Genomic DNA, 13,615 nt, shown 5'->3' on the forward strand with positions numbered 1-13,615 from the left:
TGGGCAGCTGGAAAAAATAATGTTTTGGTTGCCTTGGAAACACGCTCCTAAACTTTTGGTAGATCCAAGACATGCCTAGAGTTCCAGAATGGCCAGTCAGGGTGGTGGGGGCTTGCCCTCCCTTCCCAAAAGTGACAGGAGCTGCTCTCCAGTGGCTCTGGACACACGTGGCCCTGACCTACCCTCTGTCCCGACCCCTGTTTACTCGGCAAATACAACATTGCTTACAAATTCCTGGGACATGCCATGGGATCTCTAGGCTGGCTAGTGTTACTTCATGCTGGACCCTGTGCAAGAGGGAAAAAAATAACAGGATCGCACTTTAAGGCTGTAAAAATGCGGGTGGGAATATTTTCCAGCCTGTGTCATTTTCCATCGAGGCCAAAATTCACATTCTGCCTTTCTCTGTTTGTGTTTTTCTCCCTGAAACCTGGATTATTTTTTTTTTTTTTTAAATTCTCCAGCTTTCTCGAATGACAAATGAGGAAATTCAAGGAAAGTGATTCCCCCCCCCCCACCCCCATGTTTCAAGGAAACTTTGTACATATACAGTTTCAAGTGTCTGGAGTTAAAACTTTCCTTTGGCCTGAAGCCAAATGTTTTCCCGAAAATTCAGTATTTCTGGGATCTTCTGGGAAAGTGGGATATGGGCCCCTTCTCTTCCATTAACCAATGCACATTCTTAAATGCTTGTTTATTGGGAAGAGTTTCAGCTCCAAAGGGGAGAGGGGAGGAAAGGAAAATCACAATGAAATGTTTCCCCTGCAGTGGGCAGAGAGGCTAAACATCCCATTTTTCCTGGAAGGAAGAGGACAAGTTTTTTTAAAACAAACAAACAAACAAATAAACAAACAAACAAACCCAAGGCACTTCTGTATGGGAAAACACTTGAGACTGTAGCTTCACTTGAAAGGGCCTGAGCAGCATTAGCGTGTAATGACTCTGTGCTGGGAGAGAGGGACCTGGGAAATGAGGCTGGGTGGGTTTTAAAGGCTTTCCCTGCCTGGAGCGATGGCTCCGGCCATCTCCGTCCCCTGCAGCTGGATGTCGTTTCCCCCTCCAGCCGAGGAAGTGCCCTTTCCAAGCCCCTTTGCTTCCAAATGAGCTGCTAATGACCACAGTTTTCCTCCATCCAGTTAATTCATCCCTGGTTCCTTCCAGATATTATTCCAGAGCAGGTTGCAGTGCCCTATGGTGGGAGGTGGCCCATCACCCCAGGGACTTACCTTTCGCTCCATGCTGGATCCAGCCAGGACCTGACACACACACAAAAAACCCACAAAAAAACCACCCCATCAGATCGATCCAGCAGGATGCCCCTTCCCTTCCCTTCCCTTCCCTTCCCTTCCCTTCCCTTCCCTTCCCTTCCCTTCCCTTCCCTTCCCTTCCCTTCCCTTCCCTTCCCGTCCCTTCCCTTCCCTTACCTTCCCTTCCCTTCCCTTCCTTCCCTTCCTTCCTTCCCTTCCCTTCCCTTCCCTTCCCTTCCCTTCCCTTCCCTTCCCTTCCCTTCCCTTCCCTTCCCTTCCCTTCCCCTCCCTGGTCCCTGCTACCCTCTGCCAAAGGCCCTGGTCCAGGGGAAGCTTTCCGAGGGAGGATGAGGAGGCAGGAAAGGGAAGGAAGGAGTCTCAGACCTGTCAGGGGACCCGTGGAGGGAACCAGAGAATACCTGCTGCCCACAAGGGCTGGATGTTCAGGCTGTCCTCATGTCCCGCTCAACTCTCAGCTGCCCACATCGTTCCTGGACACACCTTCCAGCTCCTGGGGATGCAAAGTGAGGAGCACAGGCAGCATCCCATGTCTGTGCTCCAGATGTCCGTGTGAACTGCACCCACCAGAGCTCCCCCAGTGCCTTCAGCAGCCCTGGCCACCTCCAGCATCCATAGCACCTCAATGATCCTCAGAAACGCAAGGTTCCCCAGCATCTCTGAGCATCCCAAACCTCCTCGAGCACCTCCAGCACCTCCAGCATCCCCAGCATCCCCAGCACCTCCAGCACCTCCAGCATCCCCAGCACCTCCAGCATCCCCAGCATCTCCAGCACCTCCAGCATCCCCAGTGACTTCAGCATGCCCTGCACCTCCAGCATTCCGAGTATCTCCAGCATCCCCAGCACCTCCAGCATCCCCAGCACCTCCAGCATTCCCAGCCTCCTCTGGCATCCCTAACACCTCCGTGAGCATCCCTAGCTCCTCATCCCGGGGAGGAGATGCCCAGCAGCCCGGATCCTGCCCACCGCTGCCACGCCATTGCTCAGCCCCGAATTCCATCGTTGCCGGCCACGGGGAGCAGCGGGAGCGGCAGGCGGAGCACGGCCAGGAGCGGGTGCGAGCAGAGACAGCCAGGGAGCTCATCTGCCTGGTTTTTCAAGGTCACAGAGGTGGTGGGAAGGAAAGAAAAGAGAGCGAGGAGGGAGAAGGAAAAAAAAAAAAGAGAAAAAAAAAAAAAAGTTGACTCAGAAACCGCAGGGAATTTTTTGCCTTTTTAGAATGCTGGGAAGAGAAAAAATAGCCACAGTTATTCAAAGCATCCAGGATAATAACAGCCTGTTTACTGTTTGCATGCAAAGATGGCAGGCAGGCAGCACAGCGCAGGGAAGAGGAATGAGGAATTCGCCGCGCTCGCACCGCGGCTCCCACCGCTCCTGCTGAGCCCAGCAAAGCCCGGGTGGTGATCCTGGCAGCGGGAGCAGGAGCTGGGCAGTCCCACCACGACACCTGGACTGTCCCCAGCCCCCAAGGGTCCTGCAGGAAGGGTTTCAGGTGGCCCTGGGGCTGGGGACGACGGGCAGGGAGCTCCCAAGCTGGAACGCGCTCCAAGGCCGAGGGGATGGAGCACCCAGGAGGGTGCCGTGGCCAACCCCTAAATAACAGCCCCCGTCCTGCGATCCCATCCCTGCCACGGAGGCACCTCCAGGCACCCCCTCGCAGGGGCAGGGGAAGCCAGGGGGACAGGGATGCAAGGACTGGGGACGCAGGGATACAGGGATCGAAGACAGAGGGGTGCAGGGTCATGGGAATGCAAAAAAATCAAGACATGCTGATGTCCTGAAGGGAGGGGACACCTCGGGGTGGCTCATTCTGCAATGGAATGCAAATCCCGATGAAAGGAATTCGGGAAGGGAGCGTTGACCCCCTGGCAGAAGAAAGCCCGGGGGGCACCCCCCAACAAGCTCTGGACACAGAGAGGAGCCTAGAGGCTTGGGGGACCTCCGGGAAAGGGGTGGGATGAGAGAGGGAGGGAGGGGGAAGGGAAGGGTTCAGCAGGACCGGCGGGGAGAGCTTCATTCCTGCCGGTCCGACGAGCAAGCCGGGACTTGAGGCGAGAGAAAGCGCCCGGTTTGCCCGACTGGTTTGCTGGGAAGCGGCTGCAGGGCTGGCCCGCAGCCTTGCCAGGCTTCCCCCACCAGCATCGGGATTGTTTGGAAGGGGGGGTGAGATTCCCTTTCTCCCAAATTCCGGTGAGGATTTTTTGTTTGTGTTTTTTTTTTTTTAAACAGTTTTCCGTACGAAGGAGAGCGTGATGGGCTTGTCTCTCCCCATTCAGCCCTAGCGTTCAGCGCGTGGAAAAGGAGTGGGGATGCATGAGGAGGCGAGGAGGAGGAACGAGGGCCCACAAAGGACATGCCAAAATTCAGGGATGCTCCGAGGAGCAAATTCCAATGTTCTCCAAAGGGAAATGAGGAAAAGCAGGAACTGAAGCTGCAGAGAGGCTGCTGTGGTGTGGCACCAAGCGAATGAGGTGTCCGTGGCTGGGAATGGGGCTTGGTGGACAGCCAGGGAGCCCCAAGGAGATCCTGGGCCTTGTCCCAGCCCACTGTGACCACAGAGAGACCAGAACTCCCCAGACAGCCCTGGAGCAGCAGAGCCATCCCCCTGTCACCCACAAGAGCTGCTGCCCCGGGACCGGGCATCCCACCCAAAGCCACGGAGGTGACACTGGTGGCACTTGGAGCAGAGCCTGCTGGCCCTTTCCCATCTCTCCAGGCATGCAGACATGCAGCTCGGCATCCAGGTGCCAGCCCAGCCAGCAGCTCTGCAGGCAGCTCCAGCACCCCCTCCCAGGGCACGGGAGCCCTGTGTCCTAGACGGGGATGCGAGGACTGGGGATGCAGGGATGCAGGTGTGGAGAGATTAAGGACACAGAAACAGAGGGACACAAGGATGCAAGGATCAAGGACACAGAGAGCACAGGCACGGGGATGGGAGCAGGAGGTTTGGCTCCTGGTATTTCAGCTGTGCCATGGTGACACGGGATAAAGGACAGACACGGGATAAAGGACAGACACGGGATAAAGGACAGTGGGTCCAGGCAACACCGATGGTGAAATCCAGGGAGACGGCGTGGGAAGGACAGAAGGAAATGCCTGTGAGGACAGAGCAAGGGATAACACACCCCACAGCAGCTTCCATGGCCAAGGTGTGCAGCTCCTTTGGGATGTTGCTCTGGCTGAACAGCTTCCCTACCAAAGCACATGGCTCCTTGAGAGTGTGGCAGGCAGAACTGGGACCTCCTGCTCGACCTGCTGGATTTAGGAATCCTCTCCCTACTGCCCAATTCCCATATCCATGGGTGGGCTTTGTACTTCTTTCTGACTGCCCGAGACTGAGAGCCCTGGGGGTGAGGATCAACGGGTAAAGCTCCCAACAGGAGCCCATTCCCTGAATCCCTGGTCTCAGAAGGCTCCCTGCTAACAGCCAGACCTGCAGCCAGGCCACTCTGCATCCGGATTCGGGTAAATAAAGCGTGGGGTGTGAGAGCTGCGGTATGCCAGGAATGCTGCCGGCCTTCCTGAGCTCTGGAGCGGCAGGAGCTGAGGGAGGCAGGGCAGGTACAGCCCTGGCTGGAGGCCGCCAGGATCCCCCAGACATATTCCCAACCTCAGCAGTTCCCTGTGAAATTCCCACCCTGCTCTTCCCATCCCTGGCCCCGTTTCAGGATCCTCTTCAGCCTTCTGCATGGGCGGAGCTGATTTCCGTGCTTGCAACACCCAGGAGAAGGCAGAGGTGCAAGGAGGATCCCAGCTCCAAGCTTCCCATTGCTCCCAGTCTCCCTTACCTGCTCCTCAGGGATGGAGACCTGTCCCACAGCCATAGAAAGACCCAAATTTTCATTTTTTTAGCCATGCTTCTTCCAGAGTCCTGAGTGGGGAAGGTTGGGGCTCAGCTGGGGTTCAGCACCACTGTCCCACCGAGACCAGTGATCCTCAATCCCTAAGGCATCCTGCCCAGGGAAGGGATGGAATCACCATCCTTGGAAGTGTTGAAAAATATGTACATGTGGTACTTGGGGACATGGTTCAATGGTGGCTTCGCCAGTGCTGGGTTAACAGTCAGACTTGATGATCTTAAAGTGCTTCTCCAACCTAAATTATCCCATGATTCCATGATCCCATGATTCCATGGAAGAGCTGGCAGCAAAACTGATTTCTGATGCCGTTGTTCCGCACAACCCAAGCTAAACCTCACTGCAGAGCACAAGAGCTGCTGGTCCCCAGGGACAGCGGGATAACAAAGAGGGGCTCCCAGTCAATGCCAAGGGGTGGCACAAAGGGAAAGCCTTGGCCTCCTGGAGATGGCTGGGATGTTCCCCAAGAAGCATTAACACCACAGTTAGCAGAAAATGAAAGTCCAACACCTGGAAAACTTCTGGTCTTATGGAAGATCAAGGAGCCAGGCAGAGTGGGAAGGGCTTGGAGACGGCTGACAAAGCCAAGGAGATCTTGGGAACCAGGTCCATCCATGCTGGAAGACATCAGGGAGTCCCTGTGGCAGGGGCGTAGGAGGGCAGGAAGGGGTTTTGTGAGGAAGAGGAGGAGGAGGAGGATCCCATCAGGATGCAGGGATCAAGGACAGCAGAGTGCAAGGATTGAGGATGCAGGGGTGCAGGGTCACGAGGATGCAGAAACCAAGAACACAGGGATGCAGGGATGACAGAGCAGGGAGGAAACTACATCAACGCTTCCAGGCAACTCCATCCTTTTCCCCCATGAAGGTGAGGGGAGTGGGATCCCAATGGGATTTTGGGGAACGCAGAAATGCTCTTGAGCATTTTTCCCCTCTCCCAAATCTCTGCCCTGGGGAGCTGGGAAGGACATGTGAACCAGGGGGTCAGCACTCCCAGACCCTCTTCCCCTGGCAGCACCTCCATCTCTCCGCATTGCATGGAAAGAAAGAGAACCCACGGATCCATATTTGGGTTTTTTTATTAAAATATTGTTATACCAAGTGGAATGCTACAGCAATCTCGGTATAGGGCGGCGTAACGAAACAGCCAGGTTTATGTTTAAATACTTAAAGATAACTTAAAATGCACAAACGAGAACTTGTCGTCTTTGGCAGGAAAAAAGTTCACAGCACGAAAAAAAATACTTAAAAAGAAATACCAATATTAATATAAAATATATTAAGTCACAGGGTTTGGGTTTTTTTTTTTTTTCCTCTTTCATAATTTTCTGTTTCTTTTCCATTTTGTAAACAATGCACGAAAACCGAACGCATTTTTTACGTGTCTGGGGAGAGAAAAATAAAAGATGCAGTTGGCCAGCAAATGCACACGTTGAAAGGGGAAAGAAATAAAGAAAAATACATATATATACATGAAGGGCAAGGATGGGAAGCTCCGAGGAGCGGGATGTCGGCGCTGGCTACGGCAGAAGCCAGCTGCCAGTAGCCGGGGGATGCAGCCAGGAGAAGGGCGGCGCATCCCGCCGCCTCCATCGGCACCCTGGGAGCCTTTCACCTCCACCTTTCATCCCCTCCGTTGTCATTTTTGATTCACTGTCACCCCATCGCAAAGCCCGTGTTGAAAACCCAGAGGCGGGATGCAGGGGATGGAAGTTGGTGCTCCTGGTGCTTGGCTCGGCCGTGTGGGTCCGGGTGGTCGACGGCACCCACGGAGGATCCCTCCCAGCTGTGCCCTCACACAGAGACTTCAGCTGGTGGGTACAGTTCGGGAGAGCGGAGAGGGATTTTCCAGTCGGAAGCCAAGCACCTGGGTGGGTGCAGGTGGCCAAGACCCAGAGGTGGGAGCTGGCATGGGGATGGAGCTGGGATGGAGCCGGGATGGGGATGAAGCCACCGGGGGGTCCCCGGGCTCCAGCGCGCCCTGCACAGCCGGGGACCCGTGTGGGCGCCGTGGGGGACAGTGACCCTCCCACAGCCCAGAGGCACTGCCGAGACCGGCCGAGGGGACACTGCTGAGCTCCCGGCTCGGTCCCTCCTTCCCAGACGCTTCTCCATCCCGACATGCTGGCAGGAAGGGTGGAGGGGCCACCGTGCAGCCCGGGGTGGCCTTAAATCAGGATCTCCACCATGTCAGACAGGTCCGGGGCTCTGGCAGGGGCCGAGCTCTCTGTAGAGAAAGAAGGGATTTACAGGGATTCGCAGGGATTCGAACCCACCCAGCTCAGCTGGTGCTTTAAAAATGCCTAAAAAAATTGCTGATGCTTGTGCAAAGCCCGTCCCAGGGATGCTAAGCCCACGTGGGGGCTGAGGCATCCCAACTCCCTGTCCCGTGCCATGCAGGGGGACTCACCCAGCGCTCTGGTGCCCTCGCCCTGCCCGCTGCTCCCGGCCGCTCCGTCCGTCTGCGTGCTGCCGTCCTTGCTGCCGTGCTTTGAGTGGGATGCCAAGGGAAGGGCAGGGGACACTGCCGTCCCTTCAGCGGTGGCTTTGCCTGCTGGAGGAGACTCTGTTAGGGATTCAAGGCAAGGGGTTCAAGTTTTCAAGGCCAGGCTGGACAGAGCTTGGAGCAAGCTGGTCTAATGGAATGCGTCCCTGCCCATGGCAGAGGGTGGAACAAGATGAGCTCAAAGGTCCCTTCCAACCCAAACCAGTCAGGGATTCTGTGACTGCTGGCTGGAACTGGAGGAATCACCCCCTCCCCAGGCTCTCTAACTCCAAAACCACAGGGGAATATTGCAAGCACGTCCCCACCACCAAGTGAAAGGGGTGTCCCTCTTTACCTGTGCTGCCACGGGAGCTGCCCTCCGATGACCGGTCACCCTGGCCAGCCCCTGGCCAGCTTGGGGCGGCGGAGGCAGCGAAGACGGAGGGCACGGATTTGGCCGGCCGCAGGGAGCCCTGAAGGGCTTTGCTGGGGTCCCTCCGCGAGCGCTGCTGCAGGACCTTGATGACAGCATCCTTCTCCAGGATTTGGGCATGAAGGGCTTTTAACCTGGAGAGGAGGAAAGGCAGAAGCTGGAAGAGGAGCCGGATGGGGAGAGGAGGGTCCAGGCACTGCCCAACCAGACCCCAGAAAAAGGTTTGACGGGGGCCAAACGCCTCCGGCAAGGTGGGACTACCTGTTCTCCATCTCCTGGTGCTTGTGGCTGGCCAGGAGAAGGTCCTCGTTGAAGCTGCTGTTGGGGGAGTGCCGTGGGGAGTGGCTGATGAGGGTGGTGTCGCGCTGGGCGGCCGCCGTGGCCGCGGCGTCCATGGCGAACTGGCGCATGGTGCACTCCTCCAGGTACTTCTGCTCCCACTTGGTCATGTCGGCCTCCAGCGCCAGGATCTTCTCCTCCCTCTCCCTCAGCTGCTCCGACAGCGTGTGGGCGCTCAGCTCCGGCGTCCCCCCGCTCGCGGCGCCCGCCTGCCTCTGCAGCAGCCACGACAGAGCCCCGGTGAGGACGAGCGGGCGCCGGGAGCACGCGGCACCCGCCGCGCCTCGCCGGAGCCACCGCGGCGGCCGGCACCCACCTGCTGAGCCCGCAGCATCTTCAGCTCCTGCTCCAGGCGGGTGCGGAGCCGCAGCTCCAGCTGCTCCCGCTTCTCGCAGGCGGCCTGGAGCTGTCCCAGGGCTGCCTGCAGCCGCTCCACCTTCTCCACGTAGGCTCGTTTCTTCCGCAGCTCGGCCTCGGCCTTGGCCGCCCGCGCCTGGGCGCTGCCCAGCGCCTGCTCCAGCAGCTCTGCCCGCCGCCGCTGGTCCTCGTTGGCGCTGCGCAGCAGGGACACCTCCCGCTCCAGCTTCTCCTTCTCCTGCTGGTGCTCGTAGCCTGCAAGGGAACCCCGCAAATCTCAGACGTTCGGCCTCCCCAAGGCTGGCCCATGAAGCCCAGAGGGGATTCTTTGCTTCCCGACATCTGGCCATGCCACCCCTTCCTCCAGATCTTCTACCAAACGGGGGTCAGGGCCATTCCAGCCACCTGGGCAGATGGCCAAAAGCCTCCACGTGCCACATTCCAGCCTAAATTTTGGCTCGGGAAGGGTGAAACCTGCCTGGCGCGAATCCAGGCACCTTAAAGAAGGGGGTGCAATTCCCCCTGCCTGAAAGCACGTCTCTCTGCTAAAATTCAAGTACATTTTCCCCATAAACAGCCCAGGCTGGCAAGGCTGCGAAGTGCAGCAGGGAGGAGGGACAGAACGGCCGGGCAGGCGTGGGGCGGGAGTGCGGGCTTGGTGCTGGAAGAGCCGGCGCTGCGGCAGGAATGTGGGGAATGCGGGTCACGCCGCCGGCCGGCCGCCGGGATTAATGGCTCGAGTCCAGCGCCAAGAGCTGCTCCATCCTCCCTGGGGAAGAGCGAGGGCTGCCGCCCGACACCCGCCTCCTCCTCCAGCAGAGCCCCAGCTCGCAGATGCCACGGGGAGCCGGGCAAGGATGGTGTCCCCCGGGACTTACTCTGCGCCAGCAGTTTGGCCACGCTGCCCTGGTTGCTCTCCTGGTTTTCCTGGGTCTTGCTGGCCAGCTGCTTGTTCGCCGATTCCAACCGCTCTGGTCCAAAAGAACCAAACCCAGTTAAGATTTAAATACAAGATTTGGGGTGGGAGAAGTGGGAAAAGCCTGGTTTCCCACGGACACAGCCGGGGGACGCTGAGCACGCGCAGGAATGGGGACACAGAGGGTCCCTCACCTTTCAGGTCCCGGTTGAAGTCCTGGAGCCGTCGCATCTCACAGTCTCTCTTGTTCCTCATGGCTTTCTCCAAGGCTTCCCGCTTGGAAGACGCCTTGACGAGGTTTTCGTAATCCTCTGAGATGCGCTGGATCTCGCTCTCCAGCTGGGGTGGAGGAAGGGACAGGCCAGGGTTAGATATTCATGGAATGAGGAAAGGAAAGGGAGATGCTGGCCAAAGCCCAGCCGGGGTGCTCAGCCCAACCTGAGCTGCCCCAGGACCTCGGCGCACCCCAAATTGACCCCTAGCACACATTTTTGGGGGGAAAACCCGATTTTTTTAGTCTATTTTCTTATGGAAGAGTCTATCCACAGATTTTGGCTCTGCCATAGCCCGGCCACAGGGAACAGCCTCCCCTTGTACATGGCCACACAAAGGGCTTTCTGTGGTGGCCGGGATGGGGGCCACTGGAGAATGGGCTCCTTCTCCCCAGTCCGGGCTGCCGCGCTGCAGCTGCTCCGAGGGGAACGAGCCACCGGAGGGAGGAGGAGAAAGGATTAAATCCCTAAAGGGGGTGAATTTTCACAGCAGCTGGCCGAGCATCCCCCGGGGCAGGGGGGACACGGGGCCGCCACCATTCCCTCACCTTCTGGATGCGGCTCGCCTTCTCGGCACAGCTCTCCAGCTCCCGCCGCAGCTTCTCGCTCTCCCGCTGGAGCCTCTCGTTCTCCCGCAGCACGGCGTCTGCCCGCGCCAGGCGGCTGCCGGCCGACACCGCCTGGGCGCTGACCAGGGCCTCCACGCCGGCCGGACCCAGCGCGCCCGGACACAGCGGCAGGAAGGCGGCTGGCACCGGGCTGGGCAGCACCCTGCAGGGAGCGAGGAGAGCCTGTCAAGGTCTGGCAGGGTGGGAGAGCTGGCCGCAGCTCCAGCATGCCATCAAGCGCACGCTGCTGCCTCCAAGTCACCTCAAAGGAGGCGCGAGTGCCTGTCCTGCTTTTTAGAACTGGGAAGCGCTTGCTCTCTAACCATAAATCCCACCTTGCGGGGATGCCTTGACCTGACCCCTCCAGGACCTGGCCAGTGGGTCTGGGTGGGCTCCCAAGCCCCCAGGCCCCTCTCTTCCTGGGAATGCTGCAGGCAGCCTGGCATAGGATGCGCCTTGGAAGCCGGCATTTTCCTTATTTTCTGGACAAAGCAAGGGCTCCTGACATAGGTCCTCACTGCCAAATTATGGATACATCCTTTTTATATTTGGAGGAGCCTGGCTGCCCCTCGTGCCACTGCTCCATCATCCCACCCCACCATCCCTCCTGGAATACCCCGAGCAGGGTGGCTGTGCACGGCCCGGCCCCGCTGCGCTCCCCCGCGGGCTGCCCGCCAAGGGCCTGCATTCCTGCGGGATGATATCGGAGCAAGGAAGAATAAATACATCTTCCTCGCAGCTCCCCTTCCCCTCTTTGTTCCCTGCAAGGAGAAGGCTTTCCTGCTGGAGATGCTATCGCTCTCTGCCTGGATACATCAGCAGGGCTGGGAGCAGTGTGTCCTCCCACTGAGCCACCAGTTCCCTTCTTCCAATCATTTTCCACACTGGAAGAGGCTGTTCCCAAATTCCAGGCAATGCCTGGACCCCCAGATGTCCATCTCACAGTCAGCCTGGGGCTTTGCCAGAGGCACTGAGCTGCCACACACCACCTGGCACCAGCCCAGGCTCTGCTCGGCAGCAGTTCCAAGATACAAGGACATTCCCAGCTCGGGACCATGGGATGTGTTTCCGTGGAGTAGGGAGCGTATTTGTCTTCCACCCTGCCCCTTACCTATTCCACATTTAGCTGATTTCTGGGCTGCTTCCAGCTCCTAGATTATCCCCTAAGTTACCCCACGATCCCTCCTGGTGCATGGGGAGGGGGCAGGGTCTGCTGTGGGAATGGGATTTTCATCACTGGTTGGAAAAGCCCAGCCATGCTGGGGGAACTGGGGACAGGAGCAGAGTGGGGGGCTCCCAGCAGACGCCCACGTCCTGAGCCAGTGAGGACAGGAGCAGCTGCTCTGGGCCCCCATCCTGCAAGCTCCAAGCATCCGTCCCGGACATTCCCGGGAGCCATCCAAAAGCAGAGCCCAGGGGCCACACTTTACCTGATGTCAGGATGCTGAAATCCGGGCCCTTCCCGGGAGCAGGGTCGGGGTTCGGCCAGGTAAGTGTCCTGGGAAGGGATGACGTAGGGGTACTCCGGGGGCGGTCCCCTCGGCTCCGTGCCCTCGGGGTGCTGCCCGCGCAGGGGGACGAGCTGGCGGGAGAGCTGCGGGAAGCTGTGGGAAGCGCTGATGGGGCTCTGCGCCTTGGCCCCGTTGCGCTCCAGCGACATCCGCATGAGCCGCTCGCTCAGCGACCGCACGTGGCCGTGCTTCAGGTCCTTGAGGCCCTCGTCGGGGCGCCGGGCGCCGCTCTCGGCCCCGCGTGGGGCGTTCTCGGCCCGGATCCCCGCGCCGGCCGCTCCCCGCTGCGAGGCCAAGAGCTGGGAATGCGCCTTGGCCTCCTCGTAGGTGGGGAGCTCCTCGCCCTTGGGCGGGCAGAGCCGATAGACGCTGTTCTCCAAGTAGACGTGGTCGGAGTGATGCTCCTGGCCCTGCGGCTCCTGCCGCGTGGATTGCTGCACCATCTGGCTCTCCTCCGCGCTGAGGCTCTCCAGCGAGGAGCGCGGGCTGCCGGCCCCGCCGCCGCGCAAGGCCTGCTGCTGGATGGCCAGCAGAGTGCGGTTCTCCGTGAGATTCCCATAGCGCAGCTGCTCCTGGATCAGGCGGTGCAGCACCGTCCCGTTCGAGTCCTCCGCCGTCCTCATGTCCGTCCGCGCCGGCGGCAGAGCCACGCTTCCACCCGAGAAGGGCGTCCCGGGGGACCTCAACGGCAGCCGGCCACGCCGAGACACCTGCGGGAGGGAAAAACGGGATCGTTGGGAAGCAGCCGGGACGGGGCAGGACAGCGCGGAGATGCCGATGGACGCGGGATGGTTTGCCAGGAATCCGGCCGGGACGTGCCGGAGGGGTGGGAGCCCGTGGCGGCAGCGGGAGAGCGGAGCAGCCTCCGCAGTGGGGTGGCCGAGCACCCGGGGCCGGCTCGGGATGGAGCCGGGACTGGCACCGGCCCGGGAATGGGGGATGAAGCGGCCCCACGGGAGCAGGCACAGAGCCGCCGGGAGATGGACAGGACAGGATCCCCCGTCCCCAGACACGGACGTGGAGTTCCTGGACATGTAGAGGTGTCCCAGTCCCGGTGAGGGTCCTGGGACTTTTTCCGAGGGGGCTCCAGGTACCGTGGGGATGTTCCGGTCCCGGTTGGGACGGTGCTTGGAGGATTCCCAGTCCCTGGGGGTGGATCCGGCAAGGGAGAGGGGCTTTTCTCTTTTCCCTAGGAAGGTCCAGGTGCCGGGGGTGGGAGGCGGGGGCCGAGTCCCGGTCCCAGGGAGAAAGGTCCCGGTTCTGGGGGGCATCCTTCTCCCGTGGAAGGATCCCAGTCCCGGCTTGGGGCTTCCCTGGCCGGGGGGGTTCGATCCCGGTCTTAAGAGTCCCAGTCCCAGGGGGGTGTCCCAGTCCCGGCCGGGACGATGGCGGTCAGGGGGGTCCCGGTCCCGGGGTTGCTGGTCCCGGCGGGTACCAGTGCCGAGGGAGGTCCCGATCCCTGCTGGGGGGTTCCCGGTGCCGGGAAGCGGGGAGGGGGGGGGGGGGTGTCCTTTCCCCGAGGGGCATCCCCGTGCCGGGGGGGTCTCGGTGCCGGTCGGGAGGTTCCCAGT

At 59.8% G+C, this 13,615-nt stretch overlaps 1 protein-coding gene across 3 annotated transcripts in view; it reads right to left on the bottom strand.

Annotated features, from left to right (window-relative positions):
* Window positions 1–6,184: 6,184 nt before the first annotated feature.
* The window catches only part of AMOTL2 (angiomotin like 2), a 7,685-nt gene continuing 254 nt past the window's right edge, over window positions 6,185–13,615 (bottom strand). Inside the window, exons 2-10 of one of the 3 annotated variants that reach the window (XM_040074608.2) lie at window positions 11,964–12,754; window positions 10,474–10,696; window positions 9,848–9,992; window positions 9,616–9,708; window positions 8,697–8,992; window positions 8,303–8,595; window positions 7,964–8,175; window positions 7,534–7,674; window positions 6,185–7,350 (exon numbers count right to left, since the gene is read on the bottom strand). In XM_040074608.2, the coding sequence (XP_039930542.1) occupies window positions 7,292–7,350; window positions 7,534–7,674; window positions 7,964–8,175; window positions 8,303–8,595; window positions 8,697–8,992; window positions 9,616–9,708; window positions 9,848–9,992; window positions 10,474–10,696; window positions 11,964–12,667 (2,166 nt within the window). In that variant the 5' untranslated portion in view covers window positions 12,668–12,754 and the 3' untranslated portion in view covers window positions 6,185–7,291. Of the gene's footprint in view, window positions 7,351–7,533; window positions 7,690–7,963; window positions 8,176–8,302; window positions 8,596–8,696; window positions 8,993–9,615; window positions 9,709–9,847; window positions 9,993–10,473; window positions 10,697–11,963; window positions 12,755–13,615 lie in introns of all 3 variants that reach the window. The other 2 variants (XM_040074607.2, XM_040074606.2) reach the window with 2 other exon arrangements.

The sequence above is a fragment of the Hirundo rustica genome, chromosome 10 (assembly GCF_015227805.2).
Source record: "Hirundo rustica isolate bHirRus1 chromosome 10, bHirRus1.pri.v3, whole genome shotgun sequence".
NCBI classification, from domain to species: Eukaryota; Metazoa; Chordata; class Aves; order Passeriformes; family Hirundinidae; genus Hirundo; species Hirundo rustica.